Source organism: Ascidia mentula, chromosome 4, assembly GCF_947561715.1.
Source record: "Ascidia mentula chromosome 4, kaAscMent1.1, whole genome shotgun sequence".
NCBI lineage: Eukaryota > Metazoa > Chordata > Ascidiacea > Phlebobranchia > Ascidiidae > Ascidia > Ascidia mentula.
In genome coordinates, this window is record NC_138569.1 from 12,139,419 (window position 1) to 12,157,934 (window position 18,516).

The 18,516-nt window shown below is 39.4% G+C and overlaps 2 protein-coding genes across 2 annotated transcripts; both read right to left on the reverse strand.

The window, feature by feature from the left end:
• Window positions 1–9,529: 9,529 nt before the first annotated feature.
• LOC145898095 (uncharacterized) lies at window positions 9,530–10,633 on the reverse strand. The gene has a single exon (XM_082986532.1). The coding sequence runs from the start codon at window positions 10,631–10,633 to the stop codon at window positions 9,530–9,532; it is 1,104 nt and encodes a 367-aa protein (XP_082842658.1).
• Window positions 10,634–10,663: 30 nt separating this feature from the next.
• On the reverse strand, window positions 10,664–15,424 carry LOC145898097 (uncharacterized). The gene has a single exon (XM_082986533.1). It carries the CDS (start codon window positions 15,422–15,424, stop codon window positions 10,664–10,666), a length of 4,761 nt encoding a protein of 1,586 aa, XP_082842659.1.
• Between the last annotated feature and the right edge of the window lie 3,092 nt (window positions 15,425–18,516).

An 18,516-nucleotide genomic window follows, 5' to 3' on the forward strand; every position in this document is an offset into this window, starting at 1 on the left:
CAACCGCAAAAGCAATACTGGAGTATCAGCGTTTTCCACCGTATAATAAAGCTTGTACTGAAAAAAAATATTTTTCATCGAAAAGTCATATACTGCAAAATGGACAAGTGCTGAAATCGCATAGTTACATACGTTGTGCAACCGCAAAAGCAATACTGGAATATCAGCGTTGTCCACTGTATAATAAAGCTTGTACTGCAAAAAAATATTTTTCATCGAAAAGTCATATACTGCAAAATGGACAAGTGCTGAAATCGCATAGTTACATACGTTGTGCAACCGCAAAAGCAATACTGGAGTATCAGCGTTTTCCCCTGTATAATAAAGCTTGTACTGCAAAAAAATATTTTTTATCGAAAAGTCATATACTGCAAAATAGAAAAGTGCTGAAATCGCACAGTTGCATAAGTTGTGCAACCGCAAAAGCAATACTGGAATACCAGCGTTTTCCACTGTATAACAAAGCTTGTAATGAAAAAAATTATTTTTTATCGAAAAGTCATATACTGCAAAATGGACAAGTGCTGAAATCGCATAGTTACATACGTTGTGCAACCGCAAAAGCAATACTGGAGTATCAGCGTTTTCCACTGTATAATAAAGCTTGTACTGCAAAAAAATATTTTTCATCGAAAAGTCATATACTGCAAAATGGACAAGTGCTGAAATCGCATAGTTACATACGTTGTGCAACCGCAAAAGCAATACTGGAATATCAGCGTTGTCCACTGTATAACAAAGCTTGTACTGAAAAAAATTATTTTTTGTCGAAAAGTCACATACTGCAAAATGGACAAGTGCTGAAATCTCATAGTTACATACGTTGTGCAACCGCAAAAGCAATACTGGAGTATCAGCGTTTTCCACTGTATAATAAAGCTTGTACTGCAAAAAAATATTTTTCATCGAAAAGTCATATACTGCAAAATGGACAAGTGCTGAAATCGCATAGTTACATACGTTGTGCAACCGCAAAAGCAATACTGGAGTATCAGCGTTTTCCCCTGTATAATAAAGCTTGTACTGCAAAAAAATATTTTTTATCGAAAAGTCATATACTGCAAAATAGAAAAGTGCTGAAATCGCACAGTTGCATAAGTTGTGCAACCGCAAAAGCAATACTGGAATACCAGCGTTTTCCACTGTATAACAAAGCTTGTAATGAAAAAAATTATTTTTTATCGAAAAGTCATATACTGCAAAATGGACAAGTGCTGAAATCGCATAGTTACATACGTTGTGCAACCGCAAAAGCAATACTGGAGTATCAGCGTTTTCCACTGTATAATAAAGCTTGTACTGCAAAAAAATATTTTTCATCGAAAAGTCATATACTGCAAAATGGACAAGTGCTGAAATCGCATAGTTACATACGTTGTGCAACCGCAAAAGCAATACTGGAATATCAGCGTTGTCCACTGTATAACAAAGCTTGTACTGAAAAAAATTATTTTTTGTCGAAAAGTCACATACTGCAAAATGGACAAGTGCTGAAATCTCATAGTTACATACGTTGTGCAACCGCAAAAGCAATACTGGAGTATCAGCGTTTTCCACTGTATAATAAAGCTTGCACTGCAAAAAAATATTTTTCATCGAAAAGTCATATACTGCAAAATGGACAAGTGCTGAAATCGCATAGTTACATACGTTGTGCAACCGCAAAAGCAATACTGGAGTATCAGCGTTTTCCACTGTATAATAAAGCTTGTACTGCAAAAAAATATTTTTCATCGAAAAGTCATATACTGCAAAATGGACAAGTGCTGAAATCGCATAGTTGTATACGTTGTGCAACCGCAAAAGCAATACTGGAGTATCAGCGTTTTCCCCTGTATAATAAAGCTTGTACTGCAAAAAAATATTTTTCATCGAAAAGTCATATACTGCAAAATGGACAAGTGCTGAAATCGCATAGTTGTATACGTTGTGCAACCGCAAAAGCAATACTGGAGTATCAGCCTTTTCCCCTGTATAATAAAGCTTGTACTGCAAAAAAATATTTATTATCGAAAAGTCATATACTGCAAAATAGACAAGTGCTGAAATCGCACAGTTGCATACGTTGTGCAACCGCAAAAGCAATACTGGAATACCAGCGTTTTCCACTGTATAATAAAGCTTATACTGAAAAAAATTATTTTTTATCGAAAAGTCATATACTGCAAAATGGACAAGTACTGAAATCTCATAGTTTCATACGTTGTGCAACCGCAAAAGCAATACTGGAGTACCAGCGTTTTCCACTGTATAATAAAGCTTGTACTGAAAAAAATATTTTTCATCGAAAAGTCATATACTGCAAAATGGACAAGTGCTGAAATCGCATAGTTACATACATTGTGCAACCGCAAAAGCAATACTGGAGTATCAGCGTTTTCCACTGTATAATAAAGCTTGTACTGAAAAAAATTATTTTTTGTCGAAAAGTCATATACTGCAAAACGGACAAGTACTGTAATCTCATAGTTTCATGCGTTGTGCAACCGCAAAAGCAATACTGGAGTATCAGCGTTTTCCACTGTATAATAAAGCTTGTACTGCAAAAAAATATTTTTCATCGAAAAGTCATATACTGCAAAATGGAAAAGTGCTGAAATCGCATAGTTACATACGTTGTGCAACCGCAAAAGCAATACTGGAATATCAGCGTTGTCCACTTTATAATAAAGCTTGTACTGCAAAAAAATATTTTTCATCGAAAAGTCATACACTGCAAAATGGACAAGTGCTGAAATCGCATAGTTACATACGTTGTGCAACCGCAAAAGCAATACTGGAGTACCAGCGTTTTCCACTGTATAATAAAGCTTGTAATGAAAAAAATTATTTTTTATCGAAAAGTCATATACTGCAAAATGGACAAGTGCTGAAATCTCATAGTTACATACGTTGTGCAACTGCAAAAGCAATACTGGAGTATCAGCGTTTTCCACTGTATAATAAAGCTTGTACTGCAAAAAAATATTTTTTATCGAAAAGTCATATACTGCAAAATGGACAAGTGCTGAAATCGCATAGTTACATACGTTGTGCAACCGCAAAAGCAATACTGGAGTATCAGCGTTTTCCCCTGTATAATAAAGCTTGTACTGCAAAAAAATATTTTTTATCGAAAAGTCATATACTGCAAAATAGAAAAGTGCTGAAATCGCACAATTGCATAAGTTGTGCAACCGCAAAAGCAATACTGGAATACCAGCGTTTTCCACTGTATAACAAAGCTTGTACAAAAAAAAATTATTTTTTATCGAAAAGTCATATACAGCAAAATGGACAAGTGCTGAAATCTCATAGTTACATACGTTGTGCAACCGCAAAAGCAATACTGGAATATCAGCGTTTTCCACTGTATAATAAAGCTTGTACTGAAAAAAATTATTTTTTATCGAAAAGTCATATACTGCAAAATGCACAAGTGCTGAAATCGCACAGTTACATACGTTGTGCAACCGCAAAAGCAATACTGGAGTATCAGCGTTTTCCACTGTATAATAAAGCTTGCAGTGCAAAAAAATATTTTTCATCGAAAAGTCATATACTGCAAAATGGACAAGTGCTGAAATCGCATAGTTACATACGTTGTGCAACCGCAAAAGCAATATTGGAGTATCAGCGTTTTCCACTGTATAATAAAGCTTGAACTGCAAAAAAATATTTTTCATCGAAAAGTCATATACTGCAAAATGGACAAGTGCTGAAATCGCATAGTTACATACGTTGTGCAACCGCAAAAGCAATACTGGAGTATCAGCGTTTTCCACTGTATAATAAAGCTTGCACTGCAAAAAAATATTTTTCATCGAAAAGTCATATACTGCAAAATGGACAAGTGCTGAAATCGCATAGTTACATACGTTGTGCAACCGCAAAAGCAATACTGGAGTATCAGCGTTTTCCACTGTATAATAAAGCTTGTACTGCAAAAAAATATTTTTCATCGAAAAGTCATATACTGCAAAATGGACAAGTGCTGAAATCGCATAGTTGTATACGTTGTGCAACCGCAAAAGCAATACTGGAGTATCAGCGTTTTCCCCTGTATAATAAAGCTTGTACTGCAAAAAAATATTTTTCATCGAAAAGTCATATACTGCAAAATGGACAAGTGCTGAAATCGCATAGTTGTATACGTTGTGCAACCGCAAAAGCAATACTGGAATATCAGCGTTGTCCACTGTATAACAAAGCTTGTACTGAAAAAAATTATTTTTTGTCGAGAAGTCACATACTGCAAAATGGACAAGTGCTGAAATCTCATAGTTACATACGTTGTGCAACCGCAAAAGCAATACTGGAGTATCAGCGTTTTCCACTGTATAATAAAGCTTGCACTGCAAAAAAATATTTTTCATCGAAAAGTCATATACTGCAAAATGGACAAGTGCTGAAATCGCATAGTTACATACGTTGTGCAACCGCAAAAGCAATACTGGAGTATCAGCGTTTTCCACTGTATAATAAAGCTTGTACTGCAAAAAAATATTTTTCATCGAAAAGTCATATACTGCAAAATGGACAAGTGCTGAAATCGCATAGTTGTATACGTTGTGCAACCGCAAAAGCAATACTGGAGTATCAGCGTTTTCCCCTGTATAATAAAGCTTGTACTGCAAAAAAATATTTTTCATCGAAAAGTCATATACTGCAAAATGGACAAGTGCTGAAATCGCATAGTTGTATACGTTGTGCAACCGCAAAAGCAATACTGGAGTATCAGCCTTTTCCCCTGTATAATAAAGCTTGTACTGCAAAAAAATATTTTTTATCGAAAAGTCATATACTGCAAAATAGACAAGTGCTGAAATCGCACAGTTGCATACGTTGTGCAACCGCAAAAGCAATACTGGAATACCAGCGTTTTCCACTGTATAATAAAGCTTATACTGAAAAAAATTATTTTTTATCGAAAAGTCATATACTGCAAAATGGACAAGTACTGAAATCTCATAGTTTCATACGTTGTGCAACCGCAAAAGCAATACTGGAGTACCAGCGTTTTCCACTGTATAATAAAGCTTGTACTGAAAAAAATATTTTTCATCGAAAAGTCATATACTGCAAAATGGACAAGTGCTGAAATCGCATAGTTACATACATTGTGCAACCGCAAAAGCAATACTGGAGTATCAGCGTTTTCCACTGTATAATAAAGCTTATACTGAAAAAAATTATTTTTTGTCGAAAAGTCATATACTGCAAAACGGACAAGTACTGTAATCTCATAGTTTCATGCGTTGTGCAACCGCAAAAGCAATACTGGAGTATCAGCGTTTTCCACTGTATAATAAAGCTTGTACTGCAAAAAAATATTTTTCATCGAAAAGTCATATACTGCAAAATGGACAAGTGCTGAAATCGCATAGTTACATACGTTGTGCAACCGCAAAAGCAATACTGGAATATCAGCGTTGTCCACTGTATAATAAAGCTTGTACTGCAAAAAAATATTTTTCATCGAAAAGTCATACACTGCAAAATGGACAAGTGCTGAAATCGCATAGTTACATACGTTGTGCAACCGCAAAAGCAATACTGGAGTACCAGCGTTTTCCACTGTATAATAAAGCTTGTAATGAAAAAAATTATTTTTTATCGAAAAGTCATATACTGCAAAATGGACAAGTGCTGAAATCTCATAGTTACATACGTTGTGCAACTGCAAAAGCAATACTGGAGTATCAGCGTTTTCCACTGTATAATAAAGCTTGTACTGCAAAAAAATATTTTTTATCGAAAAGTCATATACTGCAAAATGGACAAGTGCTGAAATCGCATAGTTACATACGTTGTGCAACCGCAAAAGCAATACTGGAGTATCAGCGTTTTCCCCTGTATAATAAAGCTTGTACTGCAAAAAAATATTTTTCATCGAAAAGTCATATACTGCAAAATGGACAATTGCTGAAATCGCATAGTTACATACGTTGTGCAACCGCAATAGCAATACTGGAGTATCAGCGTTTTCCACTGTATAATAAAGCTTGTACTGCAAAAAAATATTTTTTAACGAAAAGTCATATACTGCAAAATGGACAAGTGCTGAAATCGCATAGTTACATACGTTGTGCAACCGCAAAAGCAATACTGGAGTATCAGCGTTTTCCACTGTATAATAAAGCTTGTACTGCAAAAAAATATTTTTCATCGAAAAGTCATATACTGCAAAATGGACAAGTGCTGAAATCGCATAGTTACATACGTTGTGCAACCGCAAAAGCAATACTGGAATATCAGCGTTGTCCACTGTATAACAAAGCTTGTACTGAAAAAAATTATTTTTTGTCGAAAAGTCATATACTGCATAATGGACAAGTGCTGAAATCTCATAGTTACATACGTTGTGCAACCGCAAAAGCAATACTGGAGTATCAGCGTTTTCCACTGTATAATAAAGCTTGTACTGCAAAAAAATATTTTTCATCGAAAAGTCATATACTGCAAAATGGACAAGTGCTGAAATCGCATAGTTACATACGTTGTGCAACCGCAAAAGCATTACTGGAGTATCAGCGTTTTCCACTGTATAATAAAGCTTGTACTGCAAAAACATATTTTTCATCGAAAAGTCATATACTGCAAATTGGAAAAGTGCTGAAATCGCACAGTTGCATACGTTGTGCAACCGCAAAAGCAATACTGGAATACCAGCGTTTTCCACTGTATAACAAAGCTTGTACTGAAAAAAATTATTTTTTATCGAAAAGTCATATACTGCAAAATGGACAAGTACTGAAATCTCATAGTTACATACGTTGTGCAACCGCAAAAGCAATACTGGAGTACCAGCGTTTTCCACTGTATAATAAAGCTTGTACTGAAAAAAATTATTTTTTATCGAAAAGTCATATACTGCAAAATGGACAAGTGCTGAAATCTCATAGTTACATACGTTGTGCAACCGCAAAAGCAATACTGGAGTATCAGCGTTTTCCACTGTATAATAAAGCTTGTACTGCAAAAAAATATTTTTCATCGAAAAGTCATATACTGCAAAATGGACAAGTGCTGAAATCGCATAGTTACATACGTTGTGCAACCGCAAAAGCAATACTGGAGTATCAGCGTTTTCCACTGTATAATAAAGCTTGTACTGCAAAAAAATATTTTTCATCGAAAAGTCATATACTGCAATTTGGAAAAGTGCTGAAATCGCACATTTGCATACGTTGTGCAACCGCAAAAGCAATACTGGAATACCAGCGTTTTCCACTGTATAACAAAGCTTGTACTGAAAAAAATTATTTTTTATCGAAAAGTCATATACTGCAAAATGGACAAGTACTGAAATCTCATAGTTACATACGTTGTGCAACCGCAAAAGCAATACTGGAGTACCAGCGTTTTCCACTGTATAATAAAGCTTGTACTGAAAAAAATTATTTTTTATCGAAAAGTCATATACTCCAAAATGGACAAGTGCTGAAATCTCATAGTTACATACGTTGTGCAACCGCAAAAGCAATACTGGAGTACCAGCGTTTTCCACTGTATAATAAAGCTTGTACTGCAAAAAAATATTTTTTTTATCGAAAAGTCATATACTGCAAAATAGACAAGTGCTGAAATCGCACAGTTGCATACGTTGAGCAACCGCAAAAGCAATACTGGAATACCAGCGTTTTCCACTGTATAACAAAGCTTGTACTGATAAAAATTATTTTTTATCGAAAAGTCGTATACTGCAAAATGGACAAGTACTGAAATCTCATAGTTTCATACGTTGTGCAACCGCAAAAGCAATACTGGAGTACCAGCGTTTTCCACTCTATAATAAAGCTTGTACTGAAAAAAATATTTTTCATCGAAAAGTCATATACTGCAAAATGGACAAGTGCTGAAATTGCATAGTTACGTACGTTGTGCAACCGCAAAAGCAATACTGGAGTATCAGCGTTTTCCACTGTATAATAAAGCTTGTACTGAAAAAAATTATTTTTTATCGAAAAGTCATATACTGCAAAACGGACAAGTACTGAAATCTCATAGTTTCATACGTTGTGCAACCGCAAAAGCAATACTGGAGTATCAGCGTTTTCCACTGTATAATAAAGCTTGTACTGCAAAAAAATATTTTTCATCGAAAAGTCATATACTGCAAAATGGACAAGTGCTGAAATCGCATAGTTACATACGTTGTGCAACCGCAAAAGCAATACTGGAGTATCAGCGTTTTCCACTGTATAATAAAGCTTGTACTGCAAAAAAATATTTTTCATCGAAAAGTCATATACTGCAAATTGGAAAAGTGCTGAAATCGCACAGTTGCATACGTTGTGCAACCGCAAAAGCAATACTGGAATACCAGCGTTTTCCACTGTATAACAAAGCTTGTACTGAAAAAAATTATTTTTTGTCGAAAAGTCATATACTGCAAAATGGACAAGTACTGAAATCTCATAGTTACATACGTTGTGCAACCGCAAAAGCAATACTGGAGTACCAGCGTTTTCCACTGTATAATAAAGCTTGTACTGAAAAAAATTATTTTTTATCGAAAAGTCATATACTGCAAAATGGACAAGTGCTGAAATCGCATAGTTACATACGTTGTGCAACCGCAATAGCAATACTGGAGTATCAGCGTTTTCCACTGTATAATAAAGCTTGTACTGCAAAAAAATATTTTTCATCGAAAAGTCATATACTGCAAAATGGACAAGTGCTGAAATCGCATAGTTACAAACGTTGTGCAACCGCAAAAGCAATACTGGAATATCAGCGTTGTCCACTGTATAACAAAGCTTGTACTGAAAAAAATTATTTTTTGTCGAAAAGTCATATACTGCATAATGGACAAGTGCTGAAATCGCATAGTTACATACGTTGTGCAACCGCAAAAGCAATACTGGAGTATCAGCGTTTTCCACTGTATAATAAAGCTTGTACTGAAAAAAATTATTTTTTATCGAAAAGTCATATACTGCAAAATGGACAAGTGCTGAAATCGCATAGTTACATACGTTGTGCAACCGCAAAAGCAATACTGGAGTGTAACACGACCAGCTAGCCTTGTCACAGGGGTTTGACCGCACCGTCAGGAAAGAACAGTATTCTTTTATTTCTGCGGCACAGTTAACAAACTGTGACACGTTCACTAAACAAACAAACACATATTAGCGAACAGTCACATGCAACATAACAGACAACATTATTGAACTCACCAATACAAGATGCATAAGGACCGACTTCGAATAGCATTCGGTTGCACCAGGTGAATTTACGTTATGCAGTCACTATTTTGTTATCAACTTAAGTCAATTCACTGCAATTTACAACAGATATTTAATCACCAAAAACAGTTTAATGCACGCGGACAAGTTCAACACGTGGCAAACATTAAGACTGCTGGCACTAGTCTTGCATCATACAATTGGTAGGGGCATTGTGACGTTTCCATTATTGTGAAATTTCCTCACATGGAAAGTTACGCGCACAGAAATCTTACACTCCCCCCCAAAATTGATAAGTCGCAGCGACGTTCAATTTTTACAACACAATTTCGACGCGCGTTTGTATCAATCGTTTATCAGTGTTTCTCAGCGACCATTGTCGCCGGGTCATCGTGTGGCAGGTGATCGTCTCCTCTCCCATCAACTGGTACGACCACACACAGCTTGTGAATGGGTCTTCGCACAATCGTTCCTCTCGATCGAATTCGAACACTGCGGACCACACCAAAGTCATCAGGATTGGTTGATTCAACGCGACCGATCGACCAAGAACGTCTGGGGGCAGCATCATCAACCAGAAGGACAACATCACCGACCTGGACATTTCTTTTCTCATGATGCCACTTCTGGCGAGCGATGATTGCACGCAAGTATTCCCGGGACCATCGTCTCCAAAATTGATCTGCAATATATTGGACCTTGCGCCAACCCCGGCGCGCGTAGCAGTCCCGATCACTTGTGACGGTTGGAGGCATCCCTCCGGACGGATTTATCCTTAGCAAGTGATTAGGTGTCAATGGTGACTCACCAACGTCATCAAGTGTGACCGGAGTCAGGGGTCGCGAGTTGATAATTGATTCCGCTTCAAGCAGAAACGTTTGCAGTTGATCATCGTTGAGGACTCGTTCGTTCGTCAGCAAGGAGAGGACGCGTCGAACAGACCGAATCATCCTTTCCCAGGCACCTCCCATGTGACTTGCACCAGGTGGGTTAAAGTGCCACTGAACTTCTTTCTTTTTGAAGAACTCTTCTATTTGGTTCTGGTTCCATTCACGTACGGCGTCACGAAGAACACGCGCAGCACCCACAAAATTCGTGCCGTTATCGGAATAAATTTGCAGCACTTCGCCGCGACGAGCAATAAATCTGCGAAAGGCATTTATAAAGGCATCGGTGCTTAGGTCATGTGCCACCTCGAGATGAATTGCTCTTGTAGTTAGGCATGTAAAGAGACAACCCCATCTCTTAACTTCGCAGCGCCTTTGCTTGACGACTAGAGGTCCGAAATAATCGACTCCTGTAAATGCAAAGGGAAATTCATTCATTTGCAGGCGAGCTGGCGGTAAATTGGACATAATTTGCCCTTCAGGCTTTGCGTTGCGACGCCGGCATACCAAACATGCGCGGAGAACACGTCGCACCGCCACTGCACCTTTAACGATCCAATAGCGTTGGTTCATCTGGGACAGAATGTGGTTCACGCCAGAATGTCAACACTCTGCATGGAAATGGGAAATTAGCAACTCAGTCAGGTACGAGTTGTGAGGCAAAATGGCAGGATGTCGGGCCTCAAAAGGAATAGGCGCCTTTTCCAAACGACCGCCAACCCTAAGCATTCCATCAATCATCACAGGATCCATACGAAAAACTGCCGATGACTTGCTTGGTTTCTTCAAGTTTCCATCTGGGGTAATTGCTATCATCCATTGTGAGAAATGACCTCGTTGCACATATTTCACCAACTCGGCTTCAGCCGTCTGCAGCTCATCAACTCTCAGGGCCGAGGAGCCAAATCTCGCGGTTCTCGCACTTCGCAGAACTGCCTTCAAACGCAAAAACCATGCAGCGGCACGTTTAAGTTGATACAACGAAGAAAATTTCGTTATTAAAACATCTGTGGGAGGACATTTCTCTACCACAGTAAACACACCACAAGGTTTCTTATCAAATACATTAACCTCAACCGGATCTGTAGCAGCGTCACCAAACATATTTGGCCAGCAGTCGGGCGTCCTCTTGAGAAACGATGGTCCGTCAAACCACAATTCACTCCTCACCAGGGCATCGGCTGAGACTCCCCTCGAAGCCAAATCAGCAGGGTTTTCCGTCGTCGGAACATGTTTCCAGTTCTTCACACAGGTATTCTTCTCGATCATTGCCAAACGACGAGAGACAAACAACGGAAATCTTCGTTTATCATTTTTAATGCTTTGCAGCACCACAGACGAATCCGTCCAAAATATAGAGGGACGCAGGTCCAAACACATTTCCTTTCTGACAATCAGTTCCACGTCCACAGCCAGAACAGCAGCCATCAATTCCAACCGTGGAATAGAATTTTCACCCTGGGGTGTTAGGCGACATTTACTCATAACCAAGGTACAGGTCACTTCGCTTTCTTTATTCGTTGATCGGAGGTAGCACACAGCTCCGTAGGCTTCTTTGGATGCGTCAGCAAACACATGAAGTTGACTTCTTATCACATTGGCGCTGACACCAAATCCAAATGATCGTGGAATGCGCCTTTCCTGCAGGCTGTGTAAGCAGACTAACCACTTCTCCCATTTTCGTAAGTCCTTAGCAGGCATCTCTTCGTCCCATTCAATTTCTTGCTTGCACAAGCTCCTATAAATGAGCCGGGCTCTCAACACGACGGGGGTAACAAAACCCAATGGGTCGAATAGAGAATTCATAGTTGACAAGAGGCCTCGGCGAGTGCGCGGCTTCATTGGCAACGAAACAGCAAACAGAAATGCGTCAGCATGAACATTCCACTGTATACCAAGCACACGCTCTTGTAATTCAGCATCCAGTGGGCGCACCTGCAAAGCCATTGATAATTCATTTTCCGGTAAGCGATCAAGAATCTCCTTGCAGTTTGACAACCACTTGGTCAAGCGAAATCCACCCTTCTCAAGCAAGGAGCGCAGACCATCGACAAGCTGTAATCCAGTTTCAACGTCTGTCACCGATGTGAGGCAGTCATCGACGTAAAAATTACGTTCAACCGTAGAGGCAACAATGGGTTCAAATTCACTCCCAAAATCACTAGCGGTTTGACGTAAACAAAAGGTTGCGCAGCTTGGAGACGAAGTTGCCCCGAAGAGATGTACATTCATTCTGTGGGGCACAGGTTCACCTGACAGGTTCCCACCAGGCCACCAAAGGAAACGCAAACTGTCACGATCACGAGGGGCAACTCTCACTTGGTAAAACATGGCCTCAATGTCAGCTACCAAGGCAATCGGCGACTTGCGGAAACGCAACAAGACGCCAAGTAGACTGTTGACAAGATCAGGACCTTGCATCAACGTTTGGTTCAAAGACAGTCCACGGTATTGAGCTGCGCAATCATACACAACACGCAACTTACCAGGTTTGTGAGGGTTCACAACACCATGATGAGGTATGTACCACGTCCGATGTTTGGTAATCAGTTTCTCCTCCGGTACTTCTTCGGCAAATCCTTTGTCGATTGTTGCTTGCATTTGCTCAGCGTACTTCTGATGCATTTTCTCGTCGTTGCTCAATCGACGTTTCAACGATTCTAATCTTTTGTTGGCCATCTTCAGATTGTTAGGCAAAACTTGGTGATCATGTCTCCACGGCAGTGGCAATTCATAATGTCCATCAATGTATTGAACGGAGTCCTTCATCAATTGGTACGCCCTCCGATCTTCCCTGGAGAAAGGACTTCCAAACAATTCGTCTTCTTCTTTGGGGATCAGGTCACTCTCGTCGCTTAGAAACATGGTATGGGCGGTGTCCATGACGCAAGTAAAGTTGGCATCTGCAGCAGATTTGCGTACAGCCTCGAGCGATCGACCTAGCAAAGACCATCCAAGAGGCGTCTTCACGGCATCTGGGCATTCGTCGTTTCCAGGACGACTGCACTGTACACGATGTGCCACAGGTACATTAGCACCAATCAACAATGTGACAGTTCCACCAGCAATGGAAGACAGTTGTAGACTCCTTATTGATGGGTGCATCTTCCGAGTTTTCCAGGTGGGAGACTTGTTCGGTTTCACAGGTATTTGTTCAACAACCACTACTTCTGGCAAGTTTATTTGCTCACCTCCATCAAGTGGTTCGACTGACACAGAAATTGCGATTGTGTCCAGTTTTTGCGGTGTCGTCATTGTGTTCAACAAAATTTGTTTGGGTCGTCCAGACGCACCTAATTTGTCTACCAACTTACGTTCACAAAACGTTGTGGTTGAACCCTGATCCAGAAAAGCGTACGTGGCAATGGAAGTGGTCCCATGGCGAACAACGACAGGTACAACATTCAGGTACACACTAGACGCGTTGACACTTGCACTGTACTCGCGACTTCGGATCGTAGCACAAGCAGGATTGTCATTCTTTACCCCTTCGGATACAGTAGGAGGGGCTGGGTAATGCAGCAATTTGTGGTGCGATTTACCATCGCATCCGTTGACTAAACAACTTTGACTGGAATCACAGTCTCTAGCACGGTGGCCAGCCCTTAAACACTTAAAACACAAACCCATTGAACGCACGAACCTGCGTCGATCATTCCACGACATTTTCCTAAACTGGACACATGCGTCAAGAGAATGGCTCCCGTTGCACAACAAACACTTCATTGGCACGTGTTTTTTGTCCTTAATTTTCGGCGCAGAAGTCGCCACAGTGCTGTGCGCAATTGCCTTCGGCCGGCGGCTTCCTTTGTTGTCTTCCTTTGATGAATACAGCGCCTTACCAAAAATCGAGTTTGCAACCTTGCTTTTTAGTGCTACAAACTCTGTAAGAGTCGCAAAGGTAGCTCGTTTTTCAGTGTCATGTTCAATCTGTGCGGACATCGAAACCCAGTCCTTTCGCATGCTAAACGGGAGTTTCCTAATAACAGCCAACATGACATCCATGGAATCAACACTAGAAGCATGTCTTATCTCACCATGTAGTGCCGTACAGCATTTGTCCAACAGCACAGATAATTTCATAAGACCATCGGGGTCGTTGTCCTTGACAACAGGAGCTGACATCAGCTGTTCTTCGCATCTTTGTGCGATAATGTGAGGTTGGCCATATTCGTTATACAAGGTTTGCCAGGCAAGCCTGTACCCTTCGGCTGGATCTTTCGCGTTAAAGCGTTCAATTTTTTCCCTAATATGGGGTTTACAGTGCTGTACCAAATACAACAGCCGCATCTCATCATTGTGGGCCTTCTTAGCAATGTAGGTATCAAACTGTCGTACGAATAGCCAGTAATTTAGTGAATCACCATCAAATTTGGTTACTTCAGGACTCGGCAAGTTCACATGGTATGCGTCCTGATACGTCTTTGGTAGTGGCGAGATATTTTGGGGACTAGGGCAACATCTATTTGCGTCTGCACGAGGGATTTCACCAAACGTACCAGTCCTATGCTTCTCGATGCGTGGTGCGGGCACGTTCACGGGCGCTTCCATTTGTTGCGCATTTGACCTAATTTGTGGACACGAGCCCCGTACAGCATTTGACGGCAACTGTGAGTTCGTATGTTGAAAAACATTTGACAGTAATCGTGGGCGAGGGATAGAAATTGAACTACCTTTTGTAACAGACGCCAGGCTTGAATTACCGATAGACTCTTCCTCCCATGCCTCCACTTCAGCTTCAGCGAGTTGCAAATCGTGGCGCATTTGCGCAGCGTGCTTCTCCGCTTCTTCGCTGATGCGCCGGGCTTCATTCTCTGCCTCACGTCGAATTCGTTCTGCCTCCAGCTCGGCCGTACGACGTGCACGATCTGCTTCCAGCTCGGCCGTACGACGTAATCTATCTGCTTCTTCTGAGGCCCTTCGTACATTTTCGGCTTCTTGAGCACTTGCGAATTTCGCAAGCTTTAGTTTCACCTTACTGCGTCGAATTTCACTTCGTATAGAACTCGAGGTTGAATTTCTACTCGAGTGAACAGACAACGCGTCGACTGGTGACAATGGTAGGGGAACGGATCTAGGCTGCGGGTCATGCAGCTTCGATATCCACGTTGCGACCCTTTCATCGAATTTTTGCTTGTTTTGGCAATAATCTCGCTCACGCGAGATTATCTCAGGTAGTTTATCAGTATCCGACATATTTGAGTGAAGTTCAATTAGCTTATCAAAGTTTGCATTTACTTGGGGCAGGAACTCACGTAGCGCTGAAAGATCTTGCGGCTTCTTCATAAGACTCTCTGCGCAAGCGTAGCTATCTTGTAGAGCCTTTAAAGCCTCTGCTATTTCGTTTTCTTGATCTTCCGTCATACGGTTTACTTGTGATGCAATTTCACGGCAATGTCCGTGGTGACCAAATCAATCGTCGATCCTTCGCTTGTTGACGATTCCTAGTTTGTTAACGATGTAACACGACCAGCTAGCCTTGTCACAGGGGTTTGACCGCACCGTCAGGAAAGAACAGTATTCTTTTATTTCTGCGGCACAGTTAACAAACTGTGACACGTTCACTAAACAAACAAACACATATTAGCGAACAGTCACATGCAACATAACAGACAACATTATTGAACTCACCAATACAAGATGCATAAGGACCGACTTCGAATAGCATTCGGTTGCACCAGGTGAATTTACGTTATGCAGTCACTATTTTGTTATCAACTTAAGTCAATTCACTGCAATTTACAACAGATATTTAATCACCAAAAACAGTTTAATGCACGCGGACAAGTTCAACACGTGGCAAACATTAAGACTGCTGGCACTAGTCTTGCATCATACAATTGGTAGGGGCATTGTGACGTTTCCATTATTGTGAAATTTCCTCACATGGAAAGTTACGCGCACAGAAATCTTACAGGAGTATCAGCGTTTTCCACTGTATAATAAAGCTTGTACTGCAAAAAAATATTTTTCATCGAAAAGTCATATACTGCAAAATGGACAAGTGCTGAAATCGCATAGTTACAAACGTTGTGCAACCGCAAAAGCAATACTGGAATATCAGCGTTGTCCACTGTATAACAAAGCTTGTACTGAAAAAAATTATTTTTTGTCGAAAAGTCATATACTGCATAATGGACAAGTACTGAAATCTCATAGTTTCATACGTTGTGCAACCGCAAAAGCAATACTGGAGTACCAGCGTTTTCCACTCTATAATAAAGCTTGTACTGAAAAAAATATTTTTCATCGAAAAGTCATATACTGCAAAATGGACAAGTGCTGAAATCGCATAGTTACGTACGTTGTGCAACCGCAAAAGCAATACTGGAGTATCAGCGTTTTCCACTGTATAATAAAGCTTGTACTGAAAAAAATTATTTTTTATCGAAAAGTCATATACTGCAAAACGGACAAGTACTGAAATCTCATAGTTTCATACGTTGTGCAACCGCAAAAGCAATACTGGAGTATCAGCGTTTTCCACTGTATAATAAAGCTTGTACTGCAAAAAAATATTTTTCATCGAAAAGTCATATACTGCAAAATGGACAAGTGCTGAAATCGCATAGTTACATACGTTGTGCAACCGCAATAGCAATACTGGAGTATCAGCGTTTTCCACTGTATAATAAAGCTTGTACTGCAAAAAAATATTTTTCATCGAAAAGTCATATACTGCAAAATGGACAAGTGCTGAAATCGCATAGTTACATACGTTGTGCAACCGCAAAAGCAATACTGGAGTATCAGCGTTTTCCACTGTATAATAAAGCTTGTACTGCAAAAAAATATTTTTCATCGAAAAGTCATATACTGCAAAATGGACAAGTGCTGAAATCGCATAGTTACATACGTTGTGCAACCGCAAAAGCAATACTGGAATATCAGCGTTGTCCACTGTATAACAAAGCTTGTACTGAAAAAAATTATTTTTTGTCGAAAAGTCATATACTGCATAATGGACAAGTGCTGAAATCTCATAGTTACATACGTTGTGCAACCGCAAAAGCAATACTGGAGTATCAGCGTTTTCCCCTGTATAATAAAGCTTGTACTGAAAAAAAATATTTTTTATCGAAAAGTCATATACTGCAAAATGGACAAGTGCTGAAATCGCATAGTTACATACGTTGTGCAACCGCAAAAGCAATACTGGTATATCAGCGTTGTCCACTGTATAATAAAGCTTGTACTGCAAAAAAATATTTTTCATCGAAAAGTCATATACTGCAAAATGGACAATTGCTGAAATCGCATAGTTGCATACGTTGTGCAACCGCAAAAGCAATACTGGAGTATCAGCGTTTTCCACTGTATAATAAAGCTTGTACTGAAAAAAAATATTTTTCATCGAAAAGTCATATACTGCAAATTGGAAAAGTGCTGAAATCGCACAGTTGCATACGTTGTGCAACCGCAAAAGCAATACTGGAATACCAGCGTTTTCCACTGTATAACAAAGCTTGTACTGAAAAAAATTATTTTTTATCGAAAAGTCATATACTGCAAAATGGACAAGTACTGAAATCTCATAGTTACATACGTTGTGCAACCGCAAAAGCAATACTGGAGTACCAGCGTTTTCCACTGTATAATAAAGCTTGTACTGAAAAAAATTATTTTTTATCGAAAAGTCATATACTGCAAAATGGACAAGTGCTGAAATCTCATAGTTACATACGTTGTGCAACCGCAAAAGCAATACTGGAGTATCAGCGTTTTCCACTGTATAATAAAGCTTGTACTGCAAAAAAATATTTTTCATCGAAAAGTCATATACTGCAAAATGGACAAGTGCTGAAATCGCATAGTTACATACGTTGTGCAACCGCAAAAGCAATACTGGAGTATCAGCGTTTTCCACTGTATAATAAAGCTTGTACTGCAAAAAAATATTTTTCATCGAAAAGTCATATACTGCAAATTGGAAAAGTGCTGAAATCGCACATTTGCATACGTTGTGCAACCGCAAAAGCAATACTGGAATACCAGCGTTTTCCACTGTATAACAAAGCTTGTACTGAAAAAAATTATTTTTTATCGAAAAGTCATATACTGCAAAAAGGACAAGTACTGAAATCTCATAGTTACATACGTTGTGCAACCGCAAAAGCAATACTGGAGTACCAGCGTTTTCCACTGTATAATAAAGCTTGTACTGAAAAAAATTATTTTTTATCGAAAAGTCATATACTCCAAAATGGACAAGTGCTGAAATCTCATAGTTACATACGTTGTGCAACCGCAAAAGCAATACTGGAGTATCAGTGTTTTCCACTGTATAATAAAGCTTGTACTGCAAAAAAATATTTTTCATCGAAAAGTCATATACTGCAAAATGGACAAGTGCTGAAATCGCATAGTTACGTACGTTGTGCAACCGCAAAAGCAATACTGGAGTACCAGCGTTTTCCACTGTATAATAAAGCTTGTACTGAAAAAAAATATTTTTT

Coding starts and splice junctions, on each gene's coding strand:
- LOC145898095 (XM_082986532.1), bottom strand. CDS start 10,633: ATGAACCAACGCTATTGGATCGTTAAAGGTGCAGTGGCGGTGCGACGT.
- LOC145898097 (XM_082986533.1), bottom strand. CDS start 15,424: ATGACGGAAGATCAAGAAAACGAAATAGCAGAGGCTTTAAAGGCTCTA.